The sequence below is a fragment of the Ursus maritimus genome, unplaced genomic scaffold (genome assembly GCF_017311325.1).
Source record: "Ursus maritimus isolate PB19 unplaced genomic scaffold, ASM1731132v1 scaffold_4, whole genome shotgun sequence".
NCBI lineage: Eukaryota > Metazoa > Chordata > Mammalia > Carnivora > Ursidae > Ursus > Ursus maritimus.
In genome coordinates this window covers 65,738,472-65,764,352 of record NW_024426552.1, presented here as the reverse complement: position 1 = coordinate 65,764,352, position 25,881 = coordinate 65,738,472, and the positions used below count along the sequence as shown (strand labels likewise).

The 25,881-nt window shown below is 53.8% G+C and overlaps 1 protein-coding gene across 1 annotated transcript in view; it reads left to right on the top strand.

The window, feature by feature from the left end:
- Window positions 1-25,881, top strand: part of ADCY5 (adenylate cyclase 5) — a gene marked incomplete at its 5' end in the record, with an annotated part of 144,622 nt that continues 118,741 nt past the window's right edge. The window contains one exon of the mRNA XM_008708247.2: window positions 1-702. Within this exon, the coding sequence (XP_008706469.2) occupies window positions 1-702 (702 nt within the window). The remainder of the gene's footprint in view (window positions 703-25,881) is intronic.

Sequence of the window (25,881 nt, the reverse complement as noted above, 5' to 3'; positions counted from 1 at the left end):
GCGGCCGCGGCCGGCGGGACGGAGGTGCGCCCTCGGTCGGTGGAGCTGGGCCTGGAGGAGCGGCGGGGCAAGGGCCGCGCGGTGGACGAGCTGGAGGCCGGCGCCGTCGACGGCGACGAAGGGTCCGGGGATGGCGGCAGCTCGGCAGAATCAGGCGCGGGGCCCGGCGCAGTGCTGTCGCTGGGTGCCTGCTGCCTGGCGCTGCTGCAGATATTCCGTTCCAAGAAGTTCCCGTCGGACAAGCTGGAGCGGCTGTACCAGCGCTACTTCTTCCGTCTGAACCAGAGCAGCCTCACTATGCTCATGGCCGTGCTGGTGCTCGTGTGCCTCGTCATGTTGGCCTTCCACGCGGCGCGGCCCCCGCTCCAGCTGCCCTACCTGGCAGTGCTGGCGGCTGCGGTAGGTGTCATCCTCGTCATGGCTGTGCTCTGCAACCGCGCCGCCTTCCACCAGGACCACATGGGCCTGGCCTGCTACGCGCTCATCGCCGTGGTGCTGGCCGTCCAGGTGGTGGGCCTGCTGCTGCCCCAGCCGCGCAGCGCCTCCGAGGGCATCTGGTGGACCGTGTTCTTCATCTACACCATCTACACGTTGCTGCCTGTGCGCATGCGGGCCGCGGTACTCAGTGGAGTGCTCCTTTCTGCACTCCACCTGGCCATCGCCCTGCGCACCAACGCCCGGGACCAGTTCCTGCTCAAGCAGGTAGGAGCCCACCTGGCCGCAGGGACTGTAGTTTGTGGGGTGGGCAGGCCTTGGCCTGACTCCAAAGAGAAGCAACCCATCACCCTTTCTAAAGTGGTGAAAGAGCCGGAGAGACTTGGCTGTGCCAGTATGTGGTGTCTTCAGAGCCTCTTAACCCCCTCTGAGCCCCAGCGTGTTCCTTTATGAGAAGATGCCCTTGCCTCGGAGAAGACACGTAGCCACTATTGTGGGGATATGAGTGAGGAAGGAGAGTTGGAGGAGAAAATTCTATGGAGAGGTCCTTCTTCCCTCCCCTGCCCCGTAAATAAAAGGCATCTCACAGAAGTGGCTGGACCCTGTAGCAGCCTCTCCCTCCTCCATTGTTAAGGATTCCTGGATAGAGGGTTGGGGAGGGGAGCCCCTGGGCACCCCTTGCCCAGTCTCAAGGAGGAGAAATGATAACCCTGCCAGTTGTCTGAGGCTGGGGATTTGGGGAGCTGGAGATATCCCTGAACTTGAGGGAGGACGGACAAGTTTGTTTTGTTTACCGAAGTGCCCTAAGCCAAAAAGCTGCCTTCAGCAAAGGTAGGAAGGAGCCTCTGAGAGGTGTGTGGTAGTTCCCCTCCTGGCCTGAGCAGAAAGCTAGTGCTGGGTGGCGTGACCCCTTTCCTTGGGTGTTCCTGGCTATTGCTTGTGGTGGGGTCTTTTTGTTCCTGCTGAGACTGCTTCCATGCACTCAGAACAGTGGGCTCTGGAGGAAATAAAACCCCTGCCTGATTAACCGGTGACTCCACTGAGGGCTTCTGGGAGAGAGGTGTGCTTGCTCTTCTGATCTGAGATGAGACCAGCCCCTCGGACATGCTCACCTGCTTCGTTTAACAGTGGCCTTGTCTGGAGCTCCGTGGGCCTCATCCATTGACCCGTGCTGAGCCTACTTGATTTCATGCAGCTCAGCTGTAAGAATCAAGGGAGCCCGTGATCCAGGCTAGTCTCTCGACTATGGACCCCACTGAAGCCCACACCTCTTTCCGGGTGCCTGCGTCCTCTGATAGAACCTCTAATCATATTCCATTGGCATTGCCATCCTCCTTCTCCCCACTTCTGATGCCTTTTCTCAGACTTTGATCCTGTTGAGTACTGCATCTTCCTTGAGGGGTTTTCCTGTGCCCCCAGCTTCCTGGGTGTGGTACCCTTCTCCCCACAGGGAATAGCATCAGTATGGGCTTCAGGGAGCTGGAATCTAGCTGCACTCCCAAAGTACTCTGTGACTGGGAAGAAGAGGATCTGCAGCCTCTCTGGGCCCCGGGTTCTTTTCTCGAGAATGAGAGAATGGTGTATGCTCTTTCCAGTTCCAACCTCTGTGCCAAGCCTCACCTCCTCCCAGGAGCCCCTCCTTCCATTCCAGCCACACTGGCCTCTCCCTCTTCTGCATGGTTCACAATAGAGTCAGAGCCACAGAGTGGAGCACTTACTTATTTTCCAGTGCCCATTGGTTTTGCTCCCCATCCAATGTAAGCTCCTTGGATGCAGGATTCCTGTCGTGTATGTTTTTTCTTCTCCACCCTCTCTCCCTTGTCTAGCACATTTTAGGGTACTTAGTAGGGATTTAATAACTGCTTGCCAATTTGGTTGTGTTCCAGTGAGTGGAGTAGGTGGGGCTGTTGAAGCTTAAAGTTTTTCTGATCTGGGATCAGAAGGAAAGAAAAATCTGTAGAGATCAGCTTTGAACTTGAGAGAAGAACCTATTGAGAGGTGCTGGCATAAGAAAAAGTTAACTGCTATTGTTAGTGCTTATAGAGGCTCCGGCTCCTTCTGACCTGAGGACCGAGGCTAGCGCATGGATATGGTATCTTTCTTTGGGCATTGTTCCTGGCTTGGGTGGGAGGCAAGTTGCTTGAATGCTTGTAACTTGTCTGCAGAGGGAAGGACATGTCATCCACATGCAGAAGCGGAGATTTCCAGGATCATTCAGGGTATTTTTTCTGAACCAGCCCCAGGCCATCCTAGATGTGTGGTTTCAACAGACTGGAGTCAGATCCCAAGAAAGGAGTTCTGGTCCTGGGGTGCTCCAACCCCATCGTAGCCTGACAATGTCCTGGCCACAGCAGAGGGACTGTCTGACGGACTCCCCTTCTTTCTCTGGCAAATCTGCCTCCCTTCTCTCCCCCACCTTCACCACTTCCCACTCATGCTGCTTTTACCCATTGTGGTCTTTAGACTTGGCTGTAGGCTTTTGGGTGGATTTACACTTAACTTCTCACGCTCTGTTCCGTTGAGGACAGCAGAGCTTGTTAGGAATGGTCCAGCACAAGGGAATGCAAACATTCTATTTGGCTTCAGAGAAAACTGTATTTTGGGGGACTTGTATTTGATTATGCCTGATAGAAAATTTATGTTTCTTGACCAAACCCTGATGGATGGTAGGGAACTATCTGTGGGACAGTCCAGCATTAGCCTCTGCCTCAGATACTCAGAGCAGCCGGTGTTTGAGATGGCTTGCATCAGATGCCCTGTTCTTTTCTTTGATAAAGACACATGTCCAGGGAAGTGGGGGAGCAGTGCATGGTTTCTACTGTTGGAGCTTTAGAAATCCCCCTCCCCCCACGGTGCCTTGGGTACATGATAGGCCCTGGGTAAACTGTGTTCTTCACTTCTGCTCCTGCAGGGCTGGCCCCCTTGCTCCCACAGTCCACATCCTCATCATCATTATCCGACCTGGGTAGTTTCTTCTTCCCCATCCCCTCTTTATATTTGGGGCTCTGTCCTTTGCTCCAATTAAGAGGAGAAATACTTGGTTTCTCAACCAGTGCCTCCTGAGGGTTTTTACTCAAAAGATAACCAAGAGGCAGCCCTCTTTGGGGGATGGTGTTTCTTCCCTTCCTATATGTTTTGCTCTAGCTCTTCCCCCAGTATCCATCCCCCTCCCCTTTTGCTTTCTCTCTCACTTCCTTTCTCCTCCGCCCCCCCTTCCAGTGCCCTGTTGCACTCTGCCCACCTTTCCTCTCCTCTCATCTGCCTGCCTGCTTGTGCTGCTTCCCCATCTCTTACTCCCTGCTTGCCGCCGCCCAGCCTCGCCTGTGCTCTTGTCTCACCGTTGTCTCCTCCGTGGGGTACAGTAGGAGCGTCACGGGGTTGTTTTTTTCTCCTTCTTTGCCTGTTAGAAGTCCCTTTGCTACACCCATACCATAAATAACACTCGAGCATCTGCCAAACACATTCCTCACTTGTGTTAATAGGGCTGCAATGATGCCGGAGCCTGTTGCCATGGCAACCTCATTTTTGTTTGATTGTATCCCACTCTGCTACACGAAGCCTCTGCACGCACTCACACACAAACAAGCACGCTCACACAACCATTACATATGCTTGGCTATTAGAGATCATTTTGGAGAAAATACCTCTGGGCCCTGTGGGGGCAGGCGGTCGTCTGCCCCCGGAGACGAGCCTCTCCCCTGGCCAGTGTTACTCCGGGAGGTGATGATGGTTGGGCGAGCTCTTTGAAAAGTAGAGAGTCCTGTTCAGATGTGGGACATTATTATCCTGCAGCCGCATCAGGCCTGCCTGACCGTGGTTTCTGAGAAGCTTCTGACCCTGTGCAGGTCCCTGTGAGCTTGGGAGAGCTGTGAGCAGCTGCCCTCATGGTGTGGGATGCCCCATCCTCTTCCCCTGCCCATCTTCACCTCCTTCCTCTCTTCCCCCATGACCCTTTCAGAGAAACTCAGTGATTTCCCGCATTTATTCCTTTGTGCCTGTTTGAACCTGTGACTGTCACCGATTGTCCCAGAGATCAGAGAGGCACAGGCGCTGTGTGGGTGATGTTCTGTGACTGTGAGCACGTGTGAGTGTCTGTAGCTAGGAGGCTGGGGATGAAGGGGGTGGGGGTGCAGAGCGCGAACGACTGCTGTGTGTGTGCGGGTGTGTCTGCCCGTGTGCACACACACGTGTCTGTGTGTGTGTATATGTTGCGTGGGCTGACCCCAGCCATGGAGGTGGGCCGGGGGAAGCCTTTGTGTTGACTGCCAAAGGAGATCGTTGCAGCTCTGTCCTGTTATTCTTGGCCGGTGGCTGGCTTCCGGTGGTAGCCCTTTGCTTTTCTGATTTTGGGCCTTGACTGCCCTTCTGACCTTGACCTCTGGCTCCTCGGGAGGTACCCTGGATGCACATCCCCTGCTTTCCCTAACGAAGCTGGGGGCTAGACTCGAGTGGTCAGCTCCCCTGAAATACAGGGCTCCTATCCTTCCCTTTCGAAGACTCTTCCTGCTGCCCGCTCACTCAGCTGCCCAGTGAGCCCCACTGAAGAGCCACCTCGTTGCTCTCGAGCTCGGCCCAGAGGCCTGCGTGGTGGGTCACTGTGGCTGCACTGTGTGCGTGCCGCCGACAGCCGCTCCCTCCTTGCTCGCTGGGTGCTGTGGAGGAGGGCGCACTTCCACCTCAGTGGCTGGGAATCCCCGGCCACCACTTCTCTCCCCTGTCACCCACATTTCTGGACAGGAGAGGTCTGGCCTGAGCCAACTCTAGCAGCCGCAGTTTGGGCTGGGGGGCGGGCTCTGAGTTTGGAGCCAAGGAGGGTCTGCTTGTCTTACCTCAAGGCTAATTGTTTTTGCCAATTCTCTTTGCTAATTGTTTTTAATTATGTTGCCTCCTTCTCTGTGCAATAGGGCAGGGGTGTTTGGAGGGAAGCAGAAGCCTCTGGGGGTGGGGTCGAGCAGGGCTTCGGGGTAGGGGCTTGTCTTCCAGATCCCAGGGGGGCCTCGATTCCTATGGGGAGGACTTCAGGCAGGGCAGAGGCCCAGCCGAGGAACAAAATGACCAGCTTCCGTATTTGTGGGAATCTTCAGTGTTCATAATTCAGTCTAAATTTTGACTGGAGCAAGAGCGCGAGGTCTGTGTGCTGCGAACACACAACAGTGTGCTCCTGTTTGTCTCTAAAGACGACACAGACAATGTTTTGAGCCCCATTGTGGGAATCTGCCCAATGTCACAGAGAAGTTTTAAAAATCAGTGTAGGGGCGCCTGGGTGGCTCAGTCGTTAAGCGTCTGCCTTCGGCTCAGGGCGTGATCCTGGTGTTATGGGATCGAGCCCCGCATCAGGCTCCTCTGCTGGGAGCCTGCTTCTTCCTCTCCCACTCCCCCTGCTTGTGTTCCCTCTCTCGCTGGCTGTCTCTCTCTCTCTCAAATAAATAAATAAAATCTTTAAAAAAAATAAAAATAAAAATCAGTGTAAAAGTCTTGGACAGAAACTTTCCCACGTAGATGGGCCCTGGCCACAGGTCATCTGTCAGAAGTTGCGGCCGGCAGCAGAAGCAGGGCTGTGGCCCTTGCTGTGCCAGCCCTCTTGTTCTCCTAAGAGGTATGAAAGGGGCGCCCACCTCCGTCCCAGCCAGAGATGGAGTGGGTGTTGGGCGAGGCCAGATGGGAGACTCCTGTGACTTTATGGGAGATGTCCTGTCCGTGATGCCCGCCCCGCACCTCAGTTAACTGTATGTATCTTGTGGGGGTCCACCTCCTGGTCATTACTTTCCAGGAGGGCAGCCTGTGTTGGGACTGGAAATAGTTTACTCCAGGAACTCATGCCCGTAAAACCTTTGGGTGCCATTACGTAAATTATGTTTTAGCCCGCCCTTCCTCCATCCATGCTTATCAGGTGGGGGCAGCTAGCTAACAGAGGGCGGAATCAGCATTAATGTTCTCTCCCAGACCCGAAACTTCAAGGAGATAGTTAGCCCTACTTCCCACCCCTTCCTCCCAGTTTTTCTCAGGGCACTGCCCAGATGTAGGACAAGGAAGATCTCTCTTTAAAGGTTGCACACAAAATCTGAGGGTTTCTAGGTAATGAACTGTGTGCTCAAAGTGAGCCTACACTGGGGGCTGGCAGTTTGAAAAGACCAGCAGGATGTTTGGGTAGGTTAACGGACGCATCCAATTCATGGGAAGATTCAGGCCCTCTTTGAAATACTGTGGTTGATTCTGGAATTCAGAGGAAGGTGACCAGCTTGGGAAGGGGACTGGAAAGCTTGACTTCTGAGAGGACATTTGAAAAGTTGGGAGAAATTTGGCTGGGAGGAGAGCAGGCTGTAGCAGGATAAGAAAACAGCTGGGCAAGACATTATTGCTGGAACCCCTGTTGCCAGACACTAGAAGAGGGACTAAATTTATTTTTAGTTGCTCCCAAGGGCCAGGCTGGGGCAAATGGGTGGAAACAATAGACAGATTTCAGCTCCAAGGTAGGAGATACCTTTCTAGCCTTTGGGGCTGCAGCCATTAAACGAGATGCCTCCCGGGGTCGGCAGTGTGGGAGTGGAGGTTTTCAAGTATAGACTGGCTGGCCTTAGCCATGCTTGTTACTAAGGAAATGGTTCTGCTTTCAGAGGTCTGGCCTGGGGCCCAGCATTGGATGTGTTTTGTTAGACAGCTTGGATCTAGTTTTCAAAGTTCGCCAGGTGATCTTGACCAACTCTTAGGCTTGGGATCATTGACCAAGATGACTGCTCAGGTCACCCTCAACCCTAGGAGTCTGTGGCTTAGTGCCTGGCCTCCGCGTGACTGTCTCCTAAAGTCTGTTGGGGTGTCGGGCTGTGTTTGAAAGAAGCAAAAGCAGGGGTGCCTGGCTGCTCAGTCAGTGGAGCACGCGACTCTTGATCTCGGGGTTGAGTTCAAGCCCCACGTTGGGTGTAGAGATTACTTAAAAATAAAAGATAAAAAAAATTTTTAAAAAAGAAGCAAAATCATTGCAGACCTGATGAGACTTGCTGGTGGGGCTGGCCAGTACGTGCTGATGGGAGGATGCGGCTCTGGAAGGCGACGGGTAATGGTGAGACAGGAGGGGACGGATGCCCCAGACCTGGACTCATATTCTCCTCCCCACCTTTCCCATCATCTGCCTCTGGTCTGAGGCAAAGCAATCTGGCTCACCATTGGTGGTGGTGCTGGGGGGTGTTCAGCAGAAAGATCGACCTTGGTTTGAGTCCTGGTTTATTCATTCCTTTGTCTGGTAGCAGACACGAAAAATACCGAGGACACCCAGGTCCAAAACGGATGTACCAAATGGGGAGAACGTTAGAGTGGGGCAAGAGGTAGGGAACTAGGAGATGGTTTGAAGGAGAAGGGCTTTAGGAAAGCAAGAGGAGATTGGAGCTCTGAGTATGGGGACAGGCCGGGAAGTGGGGGCAGGGATGCTGCCTGGGAACAATGGGATGTAGTTACCAGAAAAGGGGGAAAGACAAACAAACACGGGGAGACAGTAGTGGCTTTATTCTTCAGGCCAGCCTCATGTGTCAGCGTGAGATCCTCCCTCCTCTTCCTTGCTCTGAGTGGGTTATGAGCTGTTGCTTCTGGGCTTGAGGCTTCCTGACCTCATACTTGGGTGGTCCCCCTCCCTTCCCCGTGGGGGACCCTGGGCTTTACCACACAGCTCACTGCAGTCCCAGTTGGCTTTTGGAAGGGGTCCTCAGGGACCTCAGTGCCCCGCACATAGTAGGTGCTCAGTGAGGGTTTGAATGAGTGAATGAATGGGTGGTGGGGTGGGTGGACGGCTGCACACAGACTATGCTGTGCCGAAGTGCTAGACCAACACCTCCACAGAAGGAAGCGATGCAGCTTGGCTTGGAAGCCTATTTTGGTGGATTGCAATCCTAAACTCTGCGCAGGGCTTCCAGAATCCCTCCTGCTGCAATTTAAAACGTGTGCCTTCTTGGAAACGGAGAGCAGTCGCCTGGCACTGCCGATACTATATCACTTCACAGGTCTGAAAACCATTATTAAGTCATTCTTTCAACCTTCTCCCCATTCAATCAGACAGCAACTGTTTATTAGGTGCCTACTGTATACCAGGCACTATGCTAGGCCCTGGGCGGGGGGAAGGGATTCAAAGCCTGGGTCCTAGTACCCAGGACTGCCATTTGCCCAGACTCTAAGTGTCCTTTGGAGGAATGTTAATAGACGTTTCTCCTACACACATTTGCTTCTTTGTCAGATGAGCTTTGGAAATACTGGCTTAAATAGAATTCTTTACAGCAGGACTTTAAAGCTTTAAATATAATAATACGCACTAGAATTTGCCAAGGGGGGATATCGCATGAAGCTTTTATCAAACATATTTGACCCTAGAATCCGTTTTTTAAGGAACATAACCGGGGTCAAGAGTGTTTGTTGGGGGTCACTTGGGTGGCTCAGTCAGTTAAGTGTCTGCCTTTGGCTCAGGTCATGATCCCAGGGTCGTGGGATCGAGCCCCGGGTCAGGCTCCCTGCTCAGTGGGGAGTCTGCTTCTTTCTCTCCCTTTGCAGCTCCCCTTCCTTGTGCTCTCTCTCACTCTCTCTGTCAAATAGATGAAAAATCTTAAAAAAAAATTTTTTTTTTTAGATAGTGTTTGTTTAGTGTTAGTGTCACTTTAGGATACATGGCTTTAGGAGCTGGGAGTAGCCTGGAAATTTCTCAGGCATGGGTCTCTGGGATAGGCCTCAGCAAAGTAATCTAGATGGGGGCATTTGTTTGGTGGCTTTTCTCCCTCAAGAAGGTTTCTCAGCCTGCACTGGCTGGCTGCCTGTTTTAAAGTCTCATTCCCCATCTGAGTGTGAAATCTTTTATAAAATAAAGGGTTTTGATGGAAGGGACCAGGAAGATGCCTCTTTAATCTAGGTTTAGTTTCTTTTAGGTTTTTTATTTGTTTGTTTGTTTTGCTGTCATTAGACATTGGAGCAGATTGGGCCTCTGTATAATGACCTTTGGTGGGTCTGGGGTCCATCGAATGTCCTTCTAAAACTTTCACTTCAGGTACTGATTGCATGGCTGCCCACAGGGAAGTGCATGATGGGCCATTCTAGGTCATCCTTTTCCCCCCAATTTTCTTTGTTTTCTTCCCACCTCAACCCTCCCAAAGGAGGAAGTCCTTAAAGATTATTGATTATAAACCATGAGTATATACTGAATGTTTACTACGAGCCTAACATGGAACTAATCCCCTCCATACATGACCTCATTCAATCGTAATATCATCCCTATGAGAAAGACATTTTAATCCCCATTTCAGGCCTCAAACAATGAAATAAGAGAAGGTAAGTAACTTCCTCAAGGTCACACAGCTAGTGACATAGCGGATGGTGCAGCGCGCACCCATATTCCTTGGGCGTGTATATTTCCACGCCTGCCAGCCGTCAGTACCCGAGGGCTTTCTCGGTCCCTGAGCCTCTCTGCTTTCCCGTGGGCAGGTCAGAAGTGCTGGGGGTTTCCAGTCCCAGCGCAGCTCTCAGCCAATGACTGTTGTGTGCGGGTGGAGGAATACCCCAGCTCCCTTGCCCCTGGGGTGAGGGGAGTCTCACTCTGACACACGTGTTCTACGTTGGCTCCCTGTCCCAAGGAAGGAGTCGGCTCTTGCTGCCCACAGTGGTAACAGGCTTGATGACATTCCCTTTTTCTGGGCATCCCTACCTTGTCTCACTCCCCCATTTCCCTTTTAGTGTTTCTTGGGGTTACCTCCCAGGTAAACCGCTTCTACTCAAATCCTTGTCTCAGGATCTTTTCCTGTGGGGAATCTAAATTGAGAGTTGAGAAGCGGGGACTCTAACCCAGGTTTGACTTGAACACTGGGAAAGGGGAGAGGCTATTACTGGGGTAAACATGCAGCAGGTGCAAGACTCACCAGGTGGCAGGCTCAGAACCTCGTTGTGCCTGGGCTCCTCACTCCTACCTGATACCTTTGTCACTAGTAGAGTGGTGGTTGCTGGACAAGAGGGATGAAGCGGAGTATACAAAAATTTAAAAAATATATCTCTATAAATACACATATAATTTACATATGATATATTCATCTATCTATCTGTGTAACTATTTTTAAAATTTTTCCTACTTAAAAACGTATGGCTTTTTGGGGCGCCTGGGTGGCACAGCGGTTAAGCGTCTGCCTTCGGCTCAGGGCGTGATCCCAGCGTTCTGGGATCGAGCCCCGCATCAGGCTCCTCCGCTGGGAGCCTGCTTCTTCCTCTCCCAGTCCCCCTGCTGTGTTCTCTCTCTCGCTGACTGTCTCTCTCTCTCTCAAATAAATAAATAAAATCTTAAAAAAAAATGTATGGCTTTCTGTTGCCTACACAGTGGCTCAAATACTGGCCAAAAGACTCACTTTTTTTTTTTTATGATTTTATTTATTGATTGGGCAGGGGGAGTGGGGAGGGACAGAGGGAGAGGGAATCTCAAGCAGACTCTGCACTGAGTGCTGAACTGACGCAGGGCTTGATCTCACGACCCTGAGATGGTGACCTGAGCCGAAACCAAGAGTTGGATGCTTAACCAACTGAGCCACCCAGGTGCCCCCACCTTTTTTTTTCTTTAAAGATTCACTTTCCCATTTGATTAGCATTTCGTAAATAACAAAGAACTTTACCATGTGTGATCTCCCCTGCTATTCCTGATCGCTCTGAGGAGGTGATGGATTCGGATGGCACAGACGTGAGCTCTGGGGCCCAGAGGCCCAGGAGAAAACCCTGGTTCAGTGACCCTAGCTGAGCTGCTCTGCCTCCCTCAGTGTTTCCTTCCCATTCACTGGGGATGATAGGTTCCTGATTGATAGGATCTGATGTTGGGTGGCTGAAACAAGGTAATGCACTCCTACTTCCAGACCTGTGTTGCTGATACTATGTTGGAGAGGGGGAAGTAGGGGTTCAGAGAGGTTAAGTGATCTCATCTAGGTCACACAGCTAGTCATTTCGCTTAGGAGTTGCAATATAAATCCCGATCTCTGACTCCAAATCCAGTGCTCTTTTCACATTTGGACCCAGCCCTGCATCCACTCCGCGGTGCGTTCAGAAGCTAGAGAAGGCACAGCTGTCGTCAGGCAGTTGTCTCGGTTGGGTTTTGGAACGCGTGGTGTTTTATTTGTGATGGCCTTCCTTCCTTCATGGTGTTGGGCTCAGATGGGCGTTCAATGAGTTGTCATTTCCTGAGCCCGCAGTTCTACGAGGGAAGGCGGCCCTGAGGTGTTCAGGGGGTGCCTGGGATCAGATGCTTACCAATGAAGAGCTCCTGAGTGGTTTTATGGATGTGTGATAGGAACTGAGACCCAGGGGAGGGCTCAGAAGTGATGCTAGGATAACTTAGCTTGGGGAAGGCTTCCTCCTATCCACTCTTACGGTGGCATAAGTAGAACAGGGGAGGGGGGCGGAGAGGCTGCTGGGTACACATCAGGGTACTTCTTGGTACTCCTTGGAGGTCAGACCTGGGGTCTTTCTGGAGAGTAGCATCTAGTAGTTGTGTAGTTTAGTGCTTACTAGAATGTTCCTACAGTATCTTCAAAGCCCAGCTCCTCACAACTATCAACATCTTAAAAAGTACCGCAAACATCTTGCTTCACATCCGCTTCTCTCCCTGTCCCTCTTCTCAAGAAAACTAAAGGAAAATGTTATCTCCTACCCCAGTGCCATTTTTTGCTAAGTGGAATTTCAAGATTTTTATTTTCACATTTTCTTTTGGGGATGGGAAAGCTATTTCTTTGTTTACTTAGCGTGCCAGGTCCCCACTCTTCCTCTGGCCAAGGCCCTGTTCCTGTGAACATTTTACCCTGTTGTGTGGGAGGGATCCATCCGCCCCCCTGACTGGCTCCCGGTGGGTACCACCAGCAGGCCGTGCCTCAGCCCCGACATCTCAGCCGAGGAGGCTGCGGGGGAAGCTGTGCCAGAGCTGAGCCCCGGTGAGCAGGGCAGCCTTGTGCCCCTCCAGGGCCCCGCCTTTGCAACACTGGACCCTGTGGATCTAAATTAGAAGCGTCCTCCTCTTTTTCCCTGTAGCACTTACACTGGTCTGTAATTTGTCTTGGCAGGTTTATCTGTCTTTCTACTTGACAGCTTTCCGAGGGCAGGGGTCTGTCTGTTTTAATATCCAAATATTTACTGAATGCTATTGACTGGCTGGGCCCTACTTGCCCAGCATTGTGGGAAGAAGGCAGACTGTTCCCATTCTCAGGTTCCACAGGGATTTCTGACTTGGCAGAGAAGAGTCCCTCACGGTGCTCCCTCCCTGGACCAGGGCAGGCTCGTCCTCCATTGGCGGGGGGACCATGTGCCTGGGGTCTTGGCCTTAGAAAACACTGCTTTTCTTCTATACCCTCTTGCCTCTCTTGGATTTCCTACTGGTCTGTCTGGTGATGTCAAGCAGGGCCCTTGCGCCCATTTGTCCCCCACTCTACCCCACCCTCAGTCCCCTGTCTTCTTATCTTTCCTGCTCCCTGAGTCCTCCCCAACTCCACCTTTCCCGCTGTACGGTGTGGGGAAGACCCCAGAGACTCGCCAGGAGTCCAAGTTTAACCGTGAAGACAATAAATATGGACATGGATAACTACACAGATTCCGCAAAGTATCGTTCCTTCTTTTGAAAGCAATCGCACGGAATCGCAGTTGCCCTAGCACATTCTAAACTTCCTTCGAGTTGGCTGCCATGTAGTATAGAGCGTGTCAGCTCCACTTTTCACCTCCAACTCCCAGGGCTAAGGCTTCAGCTCTCTGGGTGGGTTCACCTCAAGAAACCCAACGGAGCTTAATGTGTGGGAAGTGAAGGCACACCTAGGAGTTCTTATATAAGCCCGGTACCCGCCCAGGCTCGCGGGGGAGGGGGACCGGGGGGAGGGGGCTGGGCAGCCGCACGCTGTCATGCTCCGGGGAGTCTAACCCGCACCAGGGCCGAGAACTGCCGCCTGAGCCTCCCTCCCTCAGCAGAGAGGTCATGCAGATGACACTGAGTCTGATTTACGGCTGTATCGAAAGGCGAGTTGTTTATATCGAAAGGGTTTATTGTGGTGATCCAGTAAAGAGTGATGGCCACTGAAAATTATTGCAGGCATGTAATGGGAAGAAAACTTGGTTGTGGTTGGTGTATAAAATCTTGTCAGGCCAGGCTGTGGCTCGGTATATTTATGTTGCTCTTATCCCCAGCAATTAGCCCCAAACGTGGCTCAATAAGTGGCTGAGCAGGGTGCTGTAATAACTGCAGGAGTATTTTGGGCAATGACTGCTACACCATGTGCTCGCCCGAGCCACCCTAGCAGGGCCGCAAATCTCACTCAATGTGCTGCGGCCCCCAGTGGCGACACGCAAGTACCCTTTGATGGGCACTAACCCCTTTCTGTCTTTCGTACGTGGTGTTTCACTTGCGCATGGGTGGAAATCGTGCAGACACCCGTGGCCTTGCTCCCCGCCCTCAGCAGTGTTCACTGGCCTCTGTGAGTCCCCCCACCTCGATTGTAAATGAGAACAGTGCCTGTAGTAGATGCTTAAAAAATATTTGTGGGATGGATGAATGAATTTGCTCCGAGTGACACAGCAGGTCAATAGCGACGTGCGTCCAGCACTGTTAACTGCCATTACTTCTTTTTTGACTCTTTGATTTCTTGAGAGTCAAGGAATGATGTCGTTGGTGACTCCCTGTATGCATTTATTGTTACCAGCCTGTGTGGCGAAGACACCTTGAAGTTCCTTCTTTTCTAGCACCTTCAGGTCAGGGCAGGAAGCACAAGGGCTCTGCTGCAGCCCTCCTGCTCTGGGGACACCTAGAGGAAACTGGGGTCCATCTGAGGGCTGGGAAGTTGGAAACGCGCCAGGTGTGTGGGGTCGAGGCCTGGAAAGTATCCCTATCCAGGACAGAGCGGCGTCCTTGGGTTAAACTGTACGCGAATGGCCACATGTGGATTACGGCGTGGTCTTTTTTGGAAAGGGGTTATCTGGGGAGAGTTAATTTTGGATTTTGCTTTACATTTATTTTTAAAGTGGAATATTTCTCCAGCATTGGTGACAATGGCCTAGAAAAGCCAGTTAGTCACCAGCTGACATCTTCCCTGTGTGGGGTGTTGTTGCCCCTGCCTATATCCCACCTGCCTTCCGTTGTCGGGTGGGTTTAAACCCTCTCCCTCCGAGGCCTCTGGGGAGATTTCACTGGCAAACAGGTCTCCAGGGAACTCCTGCTCCGTCTGGAGTGGTGTCATTCTCTGCTTTGATCCTGGGGTGTGTGGGGGGAGGGTGAGAGCTTATGGGGGTGGCAGAATAGCCCCTGGGGCTGCTCTTTGCTTCTCCTTGGAGGAAGCAGTGGCATCTAAGTGAGGCTGTGTCCGGGTCTGTAAGATAGGTTCCAGCCTGCATTCGCCTGTAGTCTTTTGTTTTGTTTTGTTTTTCTTTAATTTTGCTCTGTATCTTTTGGAGGTAAAAGGGAAATCACCCTAAACTCAGATTTAGAGACTAGACCTGGTTTCTCTTGAGGGAACAAAGAGATGTGGACGGCCCCAGCCCACTTCCCCTAGGGTCCTCTTTAGGGTCCACTGCAGAAGGAAGAGGGTGTCTTGGGCCCCTGGGCTATGAGGGCCCCCTCCCCATCCCCCAGGCTGGCCCTGGAATGATTGGGGGGGCACTTACTCATTTACTACAGGCAGTAAACAGAGAGCTACCAGCTCTGAGACCCACTAGGTCACCACAGCCCCAGCTGGAATTAGCCTAATAGGGGCAGCTCAGGCCTCGAGGGAGCAGGGCAGTGGCTGAGGGCAAGTGAGCTTGGGAGGACCAGTTGCAGTTGGGTGCACGTGTGGGTGTGGGCATTCTTATCCCCAGTAGAGTGCAGAGGCTGGGAGCCTTGGGTTTCCCAAAAGCTGAGAAGGTACCAGGCTAGCCACACACAGCTCGAGTATGCCACCCTGACTTCTCCTACTTGCTGCCACCCCCTCGGCCAGCCCCATCCCTCTGGGGAATGGGGACTTCGGTGGTCTTGGAGGAAGGTCATTCAGGGGCTGTGGCAACAAAAAACGATACAGCCCTGCGGGGACTGAAAGTCACACAGCAGACAGTGCAGGGTTCCTAACATTTCTTCCTTGCTTTAACCTCCATCATGGGTCCCCTTCCACCAGTCCTCCTGGTCAGTGTCCTTCCACCCCCTGGAACTCAGCCTGTCTTAAACCAAAATTCATCATCATCCCTAACTTGGCTTTATTTTTGTCAGTGTCATTTCTCTCTTTGCCTGGGTGCTGGTGTCCAGTTTGGTGGACTGAATTGTTTAGCAAAGATCGCCTATGTGTGAGGCACCGGGAACCGAGATGAATTAGCCACAGACCCTGCCCTTGAGAGGAGACCTGTGAGTAGTGCCTCTCGCGCACCAGGCTCTGTTCTAAGTGCTTCAGTTGCGTTAACTCATTGAATCCCCACAGCTGCACTATGAGGTAGGCACTGATGTTGTCACCCCATTCTGCAGATGGGCACATTGAGACATTTAGGTTAGATCTAGCTGAACCGATGAACCGGGCAGCCTGGCTCCAAGTCTAGGCTCTTACCTCTCGGGGCCGGCAGACAGACAGGCACTCCCAGTGGGGCGCCAGCAGTGTTAGCGGCAGAGACGAAGCGTGCTGGCTTCTTCCTGGTGGGAATGGGAAATGCTGCGGCAAAGGGGAGGCTGGCTAGTAGGTGGGACTAGGTTAGGAAGAGGGTAGATTTCTGGGCCAAGTTTTGTTTGGAGGCAGGGGGGATGTCTAGAAGGTTCTTATGGAGAGTGAGTGGATGTGGCCCCATGTGTATTTAGAAAGGTGGCTTTAGTGTTTGGAGCTGAAGGGAGGAACCTCCAGGGAGAGGAAGAGTGGGAGGTGAGTGGAGAGACTGCTGCCTTGCCCAGAGACTGGGTGGGGTGGAGAGTTGAGGGTCGAGGCCTTTAGATAAGAGAGGGGGGTTCACAGAGAGCACCTGGGCATTTACCTATTAGTTTCTTCTCGCCTTGGTTACCAGTGGTGCCAAACCTGCTCCCTTGTGCTCTCAACCAGGACAGCCTCTGGGGATCTAGATATCACCTCCTTTCTGGGGAGACCTGGGATGGATCCCTCCTTCCCTTTTCTTGGGCTTTAAATATCCCATGGCAGCCTCCTCCCCTCAAATCCCTAGGGCTCTGCCTTTACCCAGATGTCAAGCACCCAAACGTTCAACCTCTTAGCTCCTCCTCTCTTTGGAAGCTGGGACCCCCTGCTGTAGCCAGCCCAGCCAGATGCCCAGAGATCTCATGCCTCGGAGAACGTTACCCTTCTCTGGGACCTGGTGTCCTGGCCACCCTGCCCCGCAGCAGAGCTCCTAGCACTCCCGCAGGCCCAATATGCCGACTTCCACATACTGTCTTTTCTCAGAGGCCACATGACAAAGTGCGTATTGAACGCCCTTGTTCATTGCTTGCCTCCCCCTGCTGCCCCCCCTGAAAGCGCCTGCTTCCCCAGGTAGAGTCTCATGCCCACTGGGGGCATGCCTCCCCTGTGCCTACATGGTTGAAATGTTGAAATCCCAGCTCTGCCATACCCCGCAGTGTCTCCTTAGCAGGCTCCTTGCCCTTTCTGAGCCCGTTTTGCATAACATGGGATATACTATGGATTGTTACTTCGGAGGGTTGTGTTGGACACTGTATGCGGTGATATGTACAAAGCACTTAACGCAGGGGCTGCCGAGTAAAATGTTCTGAACACGGGACGTGTGGTCTGTCCTAACTGTGTATAGTTTGTACTTTTAAATTCCCACACATTAAAGGAGAGCCTAGTGTTTTTCTCAAATACCTGTGTGTGCGAAGGGTAGTAGACAGGGTGGAAGAAAATTGCATTTCCCCCTGGAAGAAGGCTAAGCGGAAGGAGGGCGCGGCGCTGGGGCAGGGGTTTGACCCCATCCTTGCCTCATCCTTATTCTGGCCACCAAATGACTAGCGCAGACCTCCCCAGAGCAGTGCAGCCTCCAGAGCTGACTGGGACCAGTCTGGGAGCTGGGGCAGGACTTTCTTGGGCGAGTGTGAACTGGGGAGTGGGCTGGGCCAGGTCCCCCCTGAATTTGGGGGTGGCTGGCACTGAGGAAGGCTGTAAGGAGGTCAGGCCTGTGACTCACATCCCCTATCAGGACCGTTCTAGAGTCCAGGAAGTAAACTGAGAGTGGGTTTCAAGCCGGAGGACTGGGAAAGAGAGGGACACACATCTGCTTCTCCCAGATGTGCTTCCTTCTGTAACTTCATTAAGACACACACTCAGGCAGCAAAGGACAACAACACCACCCACGGACCACCAGAGGCCTCAGTGTGGAGAGCGCTCGGAGCTGGTGAGGCCTGCTGGGGAGAAGGCCGGTGAGAGGCCAAACAAGACACTCGAGGGAGCTCGTCTGAGGGAGAGGGACAGCCAGGACATTGAGACACATCGCTTGCCCCTGAGTGAGTGTCTAGGTGGGACAGGGCCCATGCCCGGTTAAGAGATTGGTGATGATGTCTAGAACATTCCCCCAGCTGGTTAGACCTTGGGGGCTGGATGCAGGGCTGTCCAGCTGGGTGGACTGTTGGAGGACTGCTGGGAAGTGGGCTGCCGGCTTCCTGCCTGTTCATAACCTCGTGTGCCCCAGACTGGGCCCCTTCTCTCCAGTGCTGCTACCCTCCCGGTGTGCCAGGGGCCCCCTGTGCCTGGGCTGCACTCAGGATGCCCGGGGAGGGGCTAGGCCAGCGCCAGAAACCACAACAGACCCTGACCCTGGCTAATGGAGGCGGTCTCGAAATGGACCTTTTTTCTTTTTGGCTAAATTAACATTTGGCATTTCAGGGTGCTGGCCCCATGCCCGGCTGCTCTGGCCTTCTGCCTGTCAGCTCCTTTGAGGCTATTTTTGCCATTCACTTATTTATTAACTATTATTGCTCCCCAGGACAGATGGGCACACTCACACACACACACACACACACACACACGGACATGCGTGTGCGTGCACATACACGTGCCCTCCAACCCAGAGCCCATTGGAAAAGCTCGCCTGCACCCACCAGGCTGCACATGGCGTGCAGAAGGGGACATGATCAAAAGGACGGTCACTGAGACTGAGTCAGGGTGGAGGAAGGGCTGATGGAAGGCAGTGGCCTCCCCAAGCTCGTCATTCCCCAGAAATGCCTCCCACCCCCTCCCAAAGCGTCTCTGTTCTTATTCTCTTGCCCTCAGGGGTGTTCAGTCCTACGAAGGGCTCCTGTGGGAGAAGATTGTGAGTCCTGCCTGAACCATCCTTCCAGAGAAATAAGCAGGGGGCCTGGGAGAACTAAGAGCCCTCTTGGTAGGACTTCTTACGTCTTCCAGAGGAGGGAAACGTGGCGTCTGCCTTCAGAGAGCTCCTAGCCTGGTGGGGGCAGCCCCGGGCTCTGCTGGTGAGATGAACAGTCCTCAGTCCTACCACCTGACAGCGAAGAGCTTCAGAAGGAAGAGGCATGAACCGAGGGGAAGTGTGCACACAGCCCTCCCCGCATCTGATCCCTCTGAGAGTAGATTGTTAGGGCAGAACGGATGCCAGGCAGCACGGCACACAGACCCGTGAGCCCCGCCTGCGTGCAGGGCCCTGTGTGCGCACAGGGGTGTATGCTGCGGACCCTCAGGGTGCTGTGATAATCCCCACATTTGTTTCCAGTCTCCTTGCTTCGGGGCCAGCCTCTCTGCTTTGAGCCTGGGGCCCTGGCCACGTTCCCTTCCGCAGCCCCTGACACCGGGGCTCCCAAAGGCCAGCGTGGAGCCAGTGGGAGAACAGAGTGAAGAGCAGAGACCTTCCGCCTGGGCCTCGGCTTGTACGTGCAAGAAATGGGACGGATCCTCCTGCCCCCTCCAAGGTCAGGGCTGGGGTGGAAACCCCCCTGAGTGATGGTGACCAGGCCCGAGTCCTGGGGTAGCTCCCTATTTTCTCCCACTCCGCTGGCCAGCCCCACCCTTCCCTTCTTAGGGGATGTGGCATCAACTTTCCCCATCCCTGAGGAAATGCCTGAACCATCCTTCCAGAGAAACAAGCAGGGGTCCTGCGATGGTTCTCTGCCTTGAGAAGACACCGCACTCCTGGCCCTGGACAGTGACTGCGGAGGGACTGCCGGCCGCTGGGCTCTGTCCTGCAGGGCCTCTCTGCCTCAGGACCCAGTGCCAGCCCTTCTCAGACTGTCAGAAAACTCCCTCAGCAGGGGGCTTGCCCCTTCCAGCCAAGTGGGAGCTGAGGGCAGGGGCTGCGTCTCCCCCATCAAGACTAGATGCTCCTGAGGACAAGGACCATGTCTGTCCTATCAGACCAGAAACTCCCTGAGGCCAGGGGCTGAGTCTGTCCCCACCAGATTGGGAAATCTCTGAGGGCAGGGGATGTTACCTTCTCCATCAGCCTGGGAGCTTGCTGAGGATGGGATCGGGCCTTTTCTCCCCAGCTTCAGGACCCAGTTTCTGGCTGTGGGACACAAAGGTGCTCAGTCCTGGGCACCTGGAAAACCTGGAAAGTGGGTGGAATGCTGAAGGCTCCACGGTTAGAGCCAGGGATGCTGGAAGAGGAGAAATCTCCCACCTTTCTGCAGGAAGTCAGAGCCAAGAATGACATCCCCTTCATCAGGAGCTCCCCTCCACTTCCCCTTCTCCCCTTAGTTTGTGCTCAGCTCAGGGCATGAGTCAGGGCGGGTAGGTGCAGGTCGGGGCAGGCGGGCAGTCAGGGAGGGCTGGGCTGGCACCTCTGGCGGGCAAGACTAACTGCCCTCTTGAGCTGCTGCCTCACGTGACCTACTCCTGAGCCCAGGGCTGGAATAGCCCTGGTAGCTGTCCTGTCTCTGCCTTGTCCTCAAGCTCAGCCCTGACACTTCTCCCCAAGAGGGACATTTGGGAGGTCCTCCCTGCTATTTGCATCCAGATTATGCCGGGCTCCTGTCAGACTGTGATCTGTGTCTGTATCTTCCTCCCCTGCTTAAGCAAGGACGGTCTTGTTAATTTGTGTGCTTGTCCCTCTCCTGGGATGACCAGAGCCCTTGGACTCTTCTGGAGTACCATGGCTTCTAAGGGCTTTCAGTAGCATGAGGAGGGGCTCATTGAGAAGGGGTCCAAGCCTGCTGCTAGTAGGCCTGGCATGGAAGCCATTGTCATATGGTCTGGTCGTTCTGGCAGGGGCTACGGGAGGGGGATTTGTAGCACCCCCAGTCATGAGCTGAGTTCACTGCCCTTGATCTGCAGTCATGACTCAGTTGTCGTGTGGTTTAATGACAGGTGCTCGGGCTCTGCAGTCAGGCCGCTCCGGGTTTGAACCCCACCTCCGCCACCTACCTGTGTACAAGTTACCTTGGCCGAGTGACCACATGTCTGACCCTCAGGGTCCCCAGCTGATCACTTGGGGCTGTTGCTATCTACTCCACAGCGCTGTTGCACGACTAGTGTGCTAATCTGTGTAAGACACTCTGACCTTCCCCCCGGTCATGGAAATGCCAGAGACAGGTGGAGGGGAAGAGTGCAGTGAGTTTCACGTCTAGCTCCTCTGGCCACTGTGCCCACCCTCGTTTCTCCATGGTCTCGTGTGTTTTAACGTCTGCTGCTTTAGTTACGCATCTAGATCTTGCCTCAGCTTCGGTGCCACTTTGCCGAGAGAAGGGGAGAAAGTGTGGCCATATTAGGAGCTGAGCAGAACCCTGGGAAGGCCCCTTTCTGCCCAGAGGAAGCTGGCATTCCCAGTGCCTGCACACTGTTCTGCCTCCCAGGCAAGCCTGAATTATTATGAGCTAACGTCTGTGCTGTCCCAGGAGTAGCCAGGGAAGCAACATCAAGTAATATGATTACTACAACAGTAATAATAACAGCGACAACACCAACAAGCACACACAATTACGGAGAAGGCCAAGATTTGAGGACCTGGCTCCAGGCCAGGGCTGTGGTTAGCGCACGAGGGGTGGCTGTGGGGCTGGAAGGCAGTGGGTTTCAGGCTGTTCCTGCTCATATCTCTCTCCCATAGTCTTCTGCCACGAAATACAAAGCCTCTGGACAAATCAGTGAGTCCCTCCCACTCCAACACGGCAGGTGGGTTTGACATGGTGGGTCTTGTGCCCATCTTGGGCCGGTGGATAGGTCCCACAAAGGGCACAGAGGGCTCCATTTGTCCTATGGGCCCCTGCCCACTGCTCCTCACTTGCCCACTCAGGACGTCTCCTACCTCGGCATCTCCCACTGCAGGCCTGTTCCCGCTCTTGGGTGGCAAATTGAACCAGAGTGTGGCGGCCGCGGGGGGCGGGGGGCAGTTGCCCTGTGGGAGCTCCCTCCATAGCTCAGTCTGATGGCCAGGATGGACCACACCCAGGCCCTGGATTTAGGAGTAGGTGTCATAGCCACATAATATCTGTGCTGCCCAGAACCGGCACAGATGCTCACATCACATGATATGATTACTATCGTGCGGTAGCTAAGGACCGCGTGGGTTCGAATCCTGGCTTTGGCATGCGGCCACTGTAAGACCTTGGGTAAGTGCCCTAAGCTCTCCAAGCCTCAGCCTTCTCATCAGGAAGTTGAGATAATAAAAGTGACTTCATAGTCTTGTTGTCCACGCTTATGATAGCATGTGGCACGTGGCAAGTGCGTGAGGGTCAGCTCTTTCATAGTGTTTCTTTTGTTAGGGACAATAAAAGTGCCTTCAGCGGCTCCCACCTGTGCGTTCTGTTTTTGTTGAATTCTATTTTCCTAAAAGATGTTGTCGTTCTAACTCATACCCGTGACCTTATTTGGAAATAGGGTCTTTGCAGATGATCAAGTTTGATGAGGTCATTGGGGGGGACCCTAATCCATTATGACTGGTGTCCTTACAAAAAAGGGGACATTTGGACTGAGAGATAGACATGCATGGAAGGAAGATGGTCTGGAGACCCAGACAGAAGGCCATCTGCAAGCCCAGGAATGCCTGAGGCTACCTGAAGCTGGGAGGGAGGTCTGGAGCAGATTCTCCCACACAGCCCAGAGGAGCCAACCCTGCTAACACCTTGATTGTGACCTTCTGTGCTCCAAGACTGCGAGACCGTGACCTCCGTCGTTGGGTCCTCAGTTTGTGGCCATTTGTTAGAGCGGCCCCAGAAAATGACTGCAGGCTCCGATGGCTCCGAGCCCCCCGGCCACCGTGAGCTCCCTGCCATCCACAGGGCAGAAGAAGAGGGCTGGCGTGGAGCGGGCTGTGGTCTGGGGCCCACTGTCAGGCTTCGGCCAGCCTTGGGCCTCTGGCATCTGTCTCAGATGGCCTAAGTTCTTGACCTGCAGATGAACAGAGTTGGAGCCCTTTATAGGGCCTGAAACACAGAGAGCCCACCCCTCACCTTCCACCCTGCCTTCCTGTCTCTCTCCTCTGCTTCTAAGAGCACGCCCCACCTCACCCCTGCTCCGAGCAGGAGGAAATGGAGAAAAGAGATCATAAATCCCCAGAGAGGGCAAGCCGAGGTGGGGTTTGGGCCTGAACATTTCTGCCCCTCTCCTCACCTGTCTCCTGGAGCCTTAACTCTGTTCTCTAGGCGGGAAATGGCTTGCCTATCTGGGGTGTATCTGTGTGTCTGTGCGTGTGAGTGTGTGTATAGAGAATGTCCCTCATTAAGCCGCTGTGGGCCTCGGGACCATGACTCATACACATACAATCAGGCTGTGCTGGACAGAGGAGACCTGTCCCTGGGGTGGGCGATGCCGGCTCCCGATGCAGCAGCCAGCGCCAAGGCCCTCCCTGGCGCACCTTGGCAGCCCGCCCCTGCCTTCTCCTCCAAAGAACTGGTTGTTCAATGTCACTTGAGGGAACAAATAGGTCTTGAGTGCCTCTGTCTTCAGGGCACAGGGACCCAGTGATGAGGAAGGCACAGGCCTCGCACACTGGGAACGTGTCATCTGTGCAGGATGGAGGGGTGGGTGGCGTCTAAGACAAGCACATAAATAACTCTTAATCTAAGGGGAATAAAATGGGGAGCATGGAGAAGTGCAGATTGAGAGTCAGGAGTGGGGAGAGGGCCTGGAGGCGAGGAGGAAGAGCTCAGCAGCAGTTGGGGATGTTGGGGGGAGGGGAGGAGCCCATGGGGTCTTCATGAAGGAGGCTCTGATCCCCCCGGTGTTGCCGCAGCGGGGAATGCAGAAGGAAAGGCCTGGAAGCTGGAGTGTGCAGGCTGTGTCTGGGCACACCGAGTCTTCCTGGTGACCCAAGTGCAGAGTCCTCCCCGGGCAGCTGGGAGATGAGGCAGGAAATGTAACCCAGTATGGCCTCGGATGGCGGCAGCGGAGGGTCCATGTAATAGAGCTGTAAGAGGGGACCCTTTGAGGGCAGGAGTGCGTGGTTCAGGCTGCGCTTCAGAAGGGGTTGGGGAGGGAGGGTTTGTGGGGTGGGGTGCATGCAGCCCGGGAAAGAGGCTGAAGCGGGTCTGGGAGGCAGGCGGGGAGCATAGTGGGAGTGGGAAGAGAGGGTGAAGGGAGAGACATTTCTCTGGGACAGCTGACAGGATTTGGTGAGTAAGGAAGAGGAGGCACAGAGGACGAGCCCGGGTAAAGGACGAGTGCTGCCGTTCAAAGAGAAGTGGGTGGTCTGTGGCTCCTTGGCCTGTGGGTGTTTGGTGGGAAGGGGCTGGTGTGCTTGGGGTCAGAACTGGAGCCTCTGCTGTGGTGGAGGGCAGGTCTCTGGAGAATCATGATGGGGCGAGGGATGCAGGGCCAGGGCCCTCTCTGGGGTGCCTGGGATGGTGGGAGCACAGGCCAGGTGGTGAGGGGGGATCCTTGGGTGAACACGTGCCATTTACCTTTCCAGGAGGAGTGAGCAGTGTGGGTCCCGGCCCCCAGGGTTAGCTCAGACCTGCCAATGGGCATGGCGGCCAGGGCTCCCCAGGAAAATGAGCCCACTCTGATTCCTGTGGCTGTTCCTTGCCACAAAAGGGTTGGTAGCCATGGTGGGTCCAGGGTCTTCCCGTGCTGGAGGGCCACTCTGGTTCTTCACCCAGCACATTTCAGGCATGTCAAGCTATCTTACCCTGCAAATCTTCGTTCGTATCGTTCCCTGCACTTTACTACCTAGAACTCTGTAATGTCAGAGGTCACAAGCACGTTAGCCATTGTATCCAATTCTTATTTTTAGTGGAATGAATGGAGGCCCAGGGAGGTGAGGTGACCAACCAAAGTCATGGGGCTAGTCTGGGCTGGTATGGACCTCTCTTAATTGATTGGGATTTAGACCCGTCTTCTGAACTGAGATACTGTTCACTTTCCCATGTCACCGTCTTTATTTGTGGGTTTCTGGCCTCTTCAAAGCCAGGAGCTACATGTCCATCTCTGGCACTCAGCAAAGTGGACATTTCATAAAAATTCGTTGCCTGAATAAAAGAAGGACAATGCCTAGCACGTGCAAATATTCATTTAGGGAGTGCTGAGGGCAAGAGCTTAAGGAAATGTCCTCTCTGGGGGCCTGGCTGTCCAGGGCCTGTAAGAGAGGAGGGCTCCTGGCTTTGGCTGGCTTGAGGGCTGGGTGATTGCTTCCCTCACTGCCGCCTTGAGCCCAAGAAGAGGGCTGAGGAGGAGAGGGTGAGGGCCTCTGGCTGGTACCAACTCCTTTTCTTCCCTGGAAAGGCAGACCCCCTGTGGGCTCTTCTTGCCTCTTGCCCTTAGGTCATGCGTGTGTGGAGTGAGGAAGGGGGAGGCACCCTGTACGTTCGGGGATGCTAGGCAATCAGGGGTGCTTGAGGCAGACAGGTCTGCTGACTGGGTCAGATGGAACTGCAGTGTGCCTCATCTCTCTGAGGGGAAGAATTAGTCAGTTTGGGCTGCCATGACAAAATACCACAGACTGGGTGGTTTAAACAACAGACATCTATTTTCTCACAGTTCTGGAGGCTGGAAGTCCAAGATCAAGGTGCCAGCAGATTGAGTTTCTGGTGAGAACTGTCTTCCTGCCTTGCAGATGGCCGCCTGTCTGGGTTCTCACATGGCCTTTCCTCTGCGCATGAGCTGTTGAGAGGGAGAGAAGAGACTCTGGTGTCTCTTCCTCTACTTATAATACCGGCCCTACTGGATGAGGGCCCCACTCTTATGACCTCTTTTAATCTCCGTGACCTCCCCAACACCCCATCTCCAAATACAGTCAATTGGGGGCTAGGGCTTCAGCCTGTCCATTTTGGAGGATAGAGTTCAGTTCGTAACGTAGAAGGTTTGTGAATGAGCACTGTAGGCTAGCATCTTCCCCGGTATCAGGGAGCCCTGTCTGTGAGCCTGGGAGGCACGTCTTGTAGGAAGTTTGCTCAAATTCTTGAGGCGTCTACAAGTTTCTGTGAACGAGTTGTCGCATTCCTTCGATTACCTCAGATGAGGGGGCAGAGTCTGAGGGTCAGAGCTTCCTCCTCTCTAGTCAGGTCAGGGCCAGGGAAGGCTTTTGGGAGGTCGGCGAGGCTGTCCCTCTGTGGGCAGCCTGGTGTCTTCCTCAAATCAATTAGATAAAATG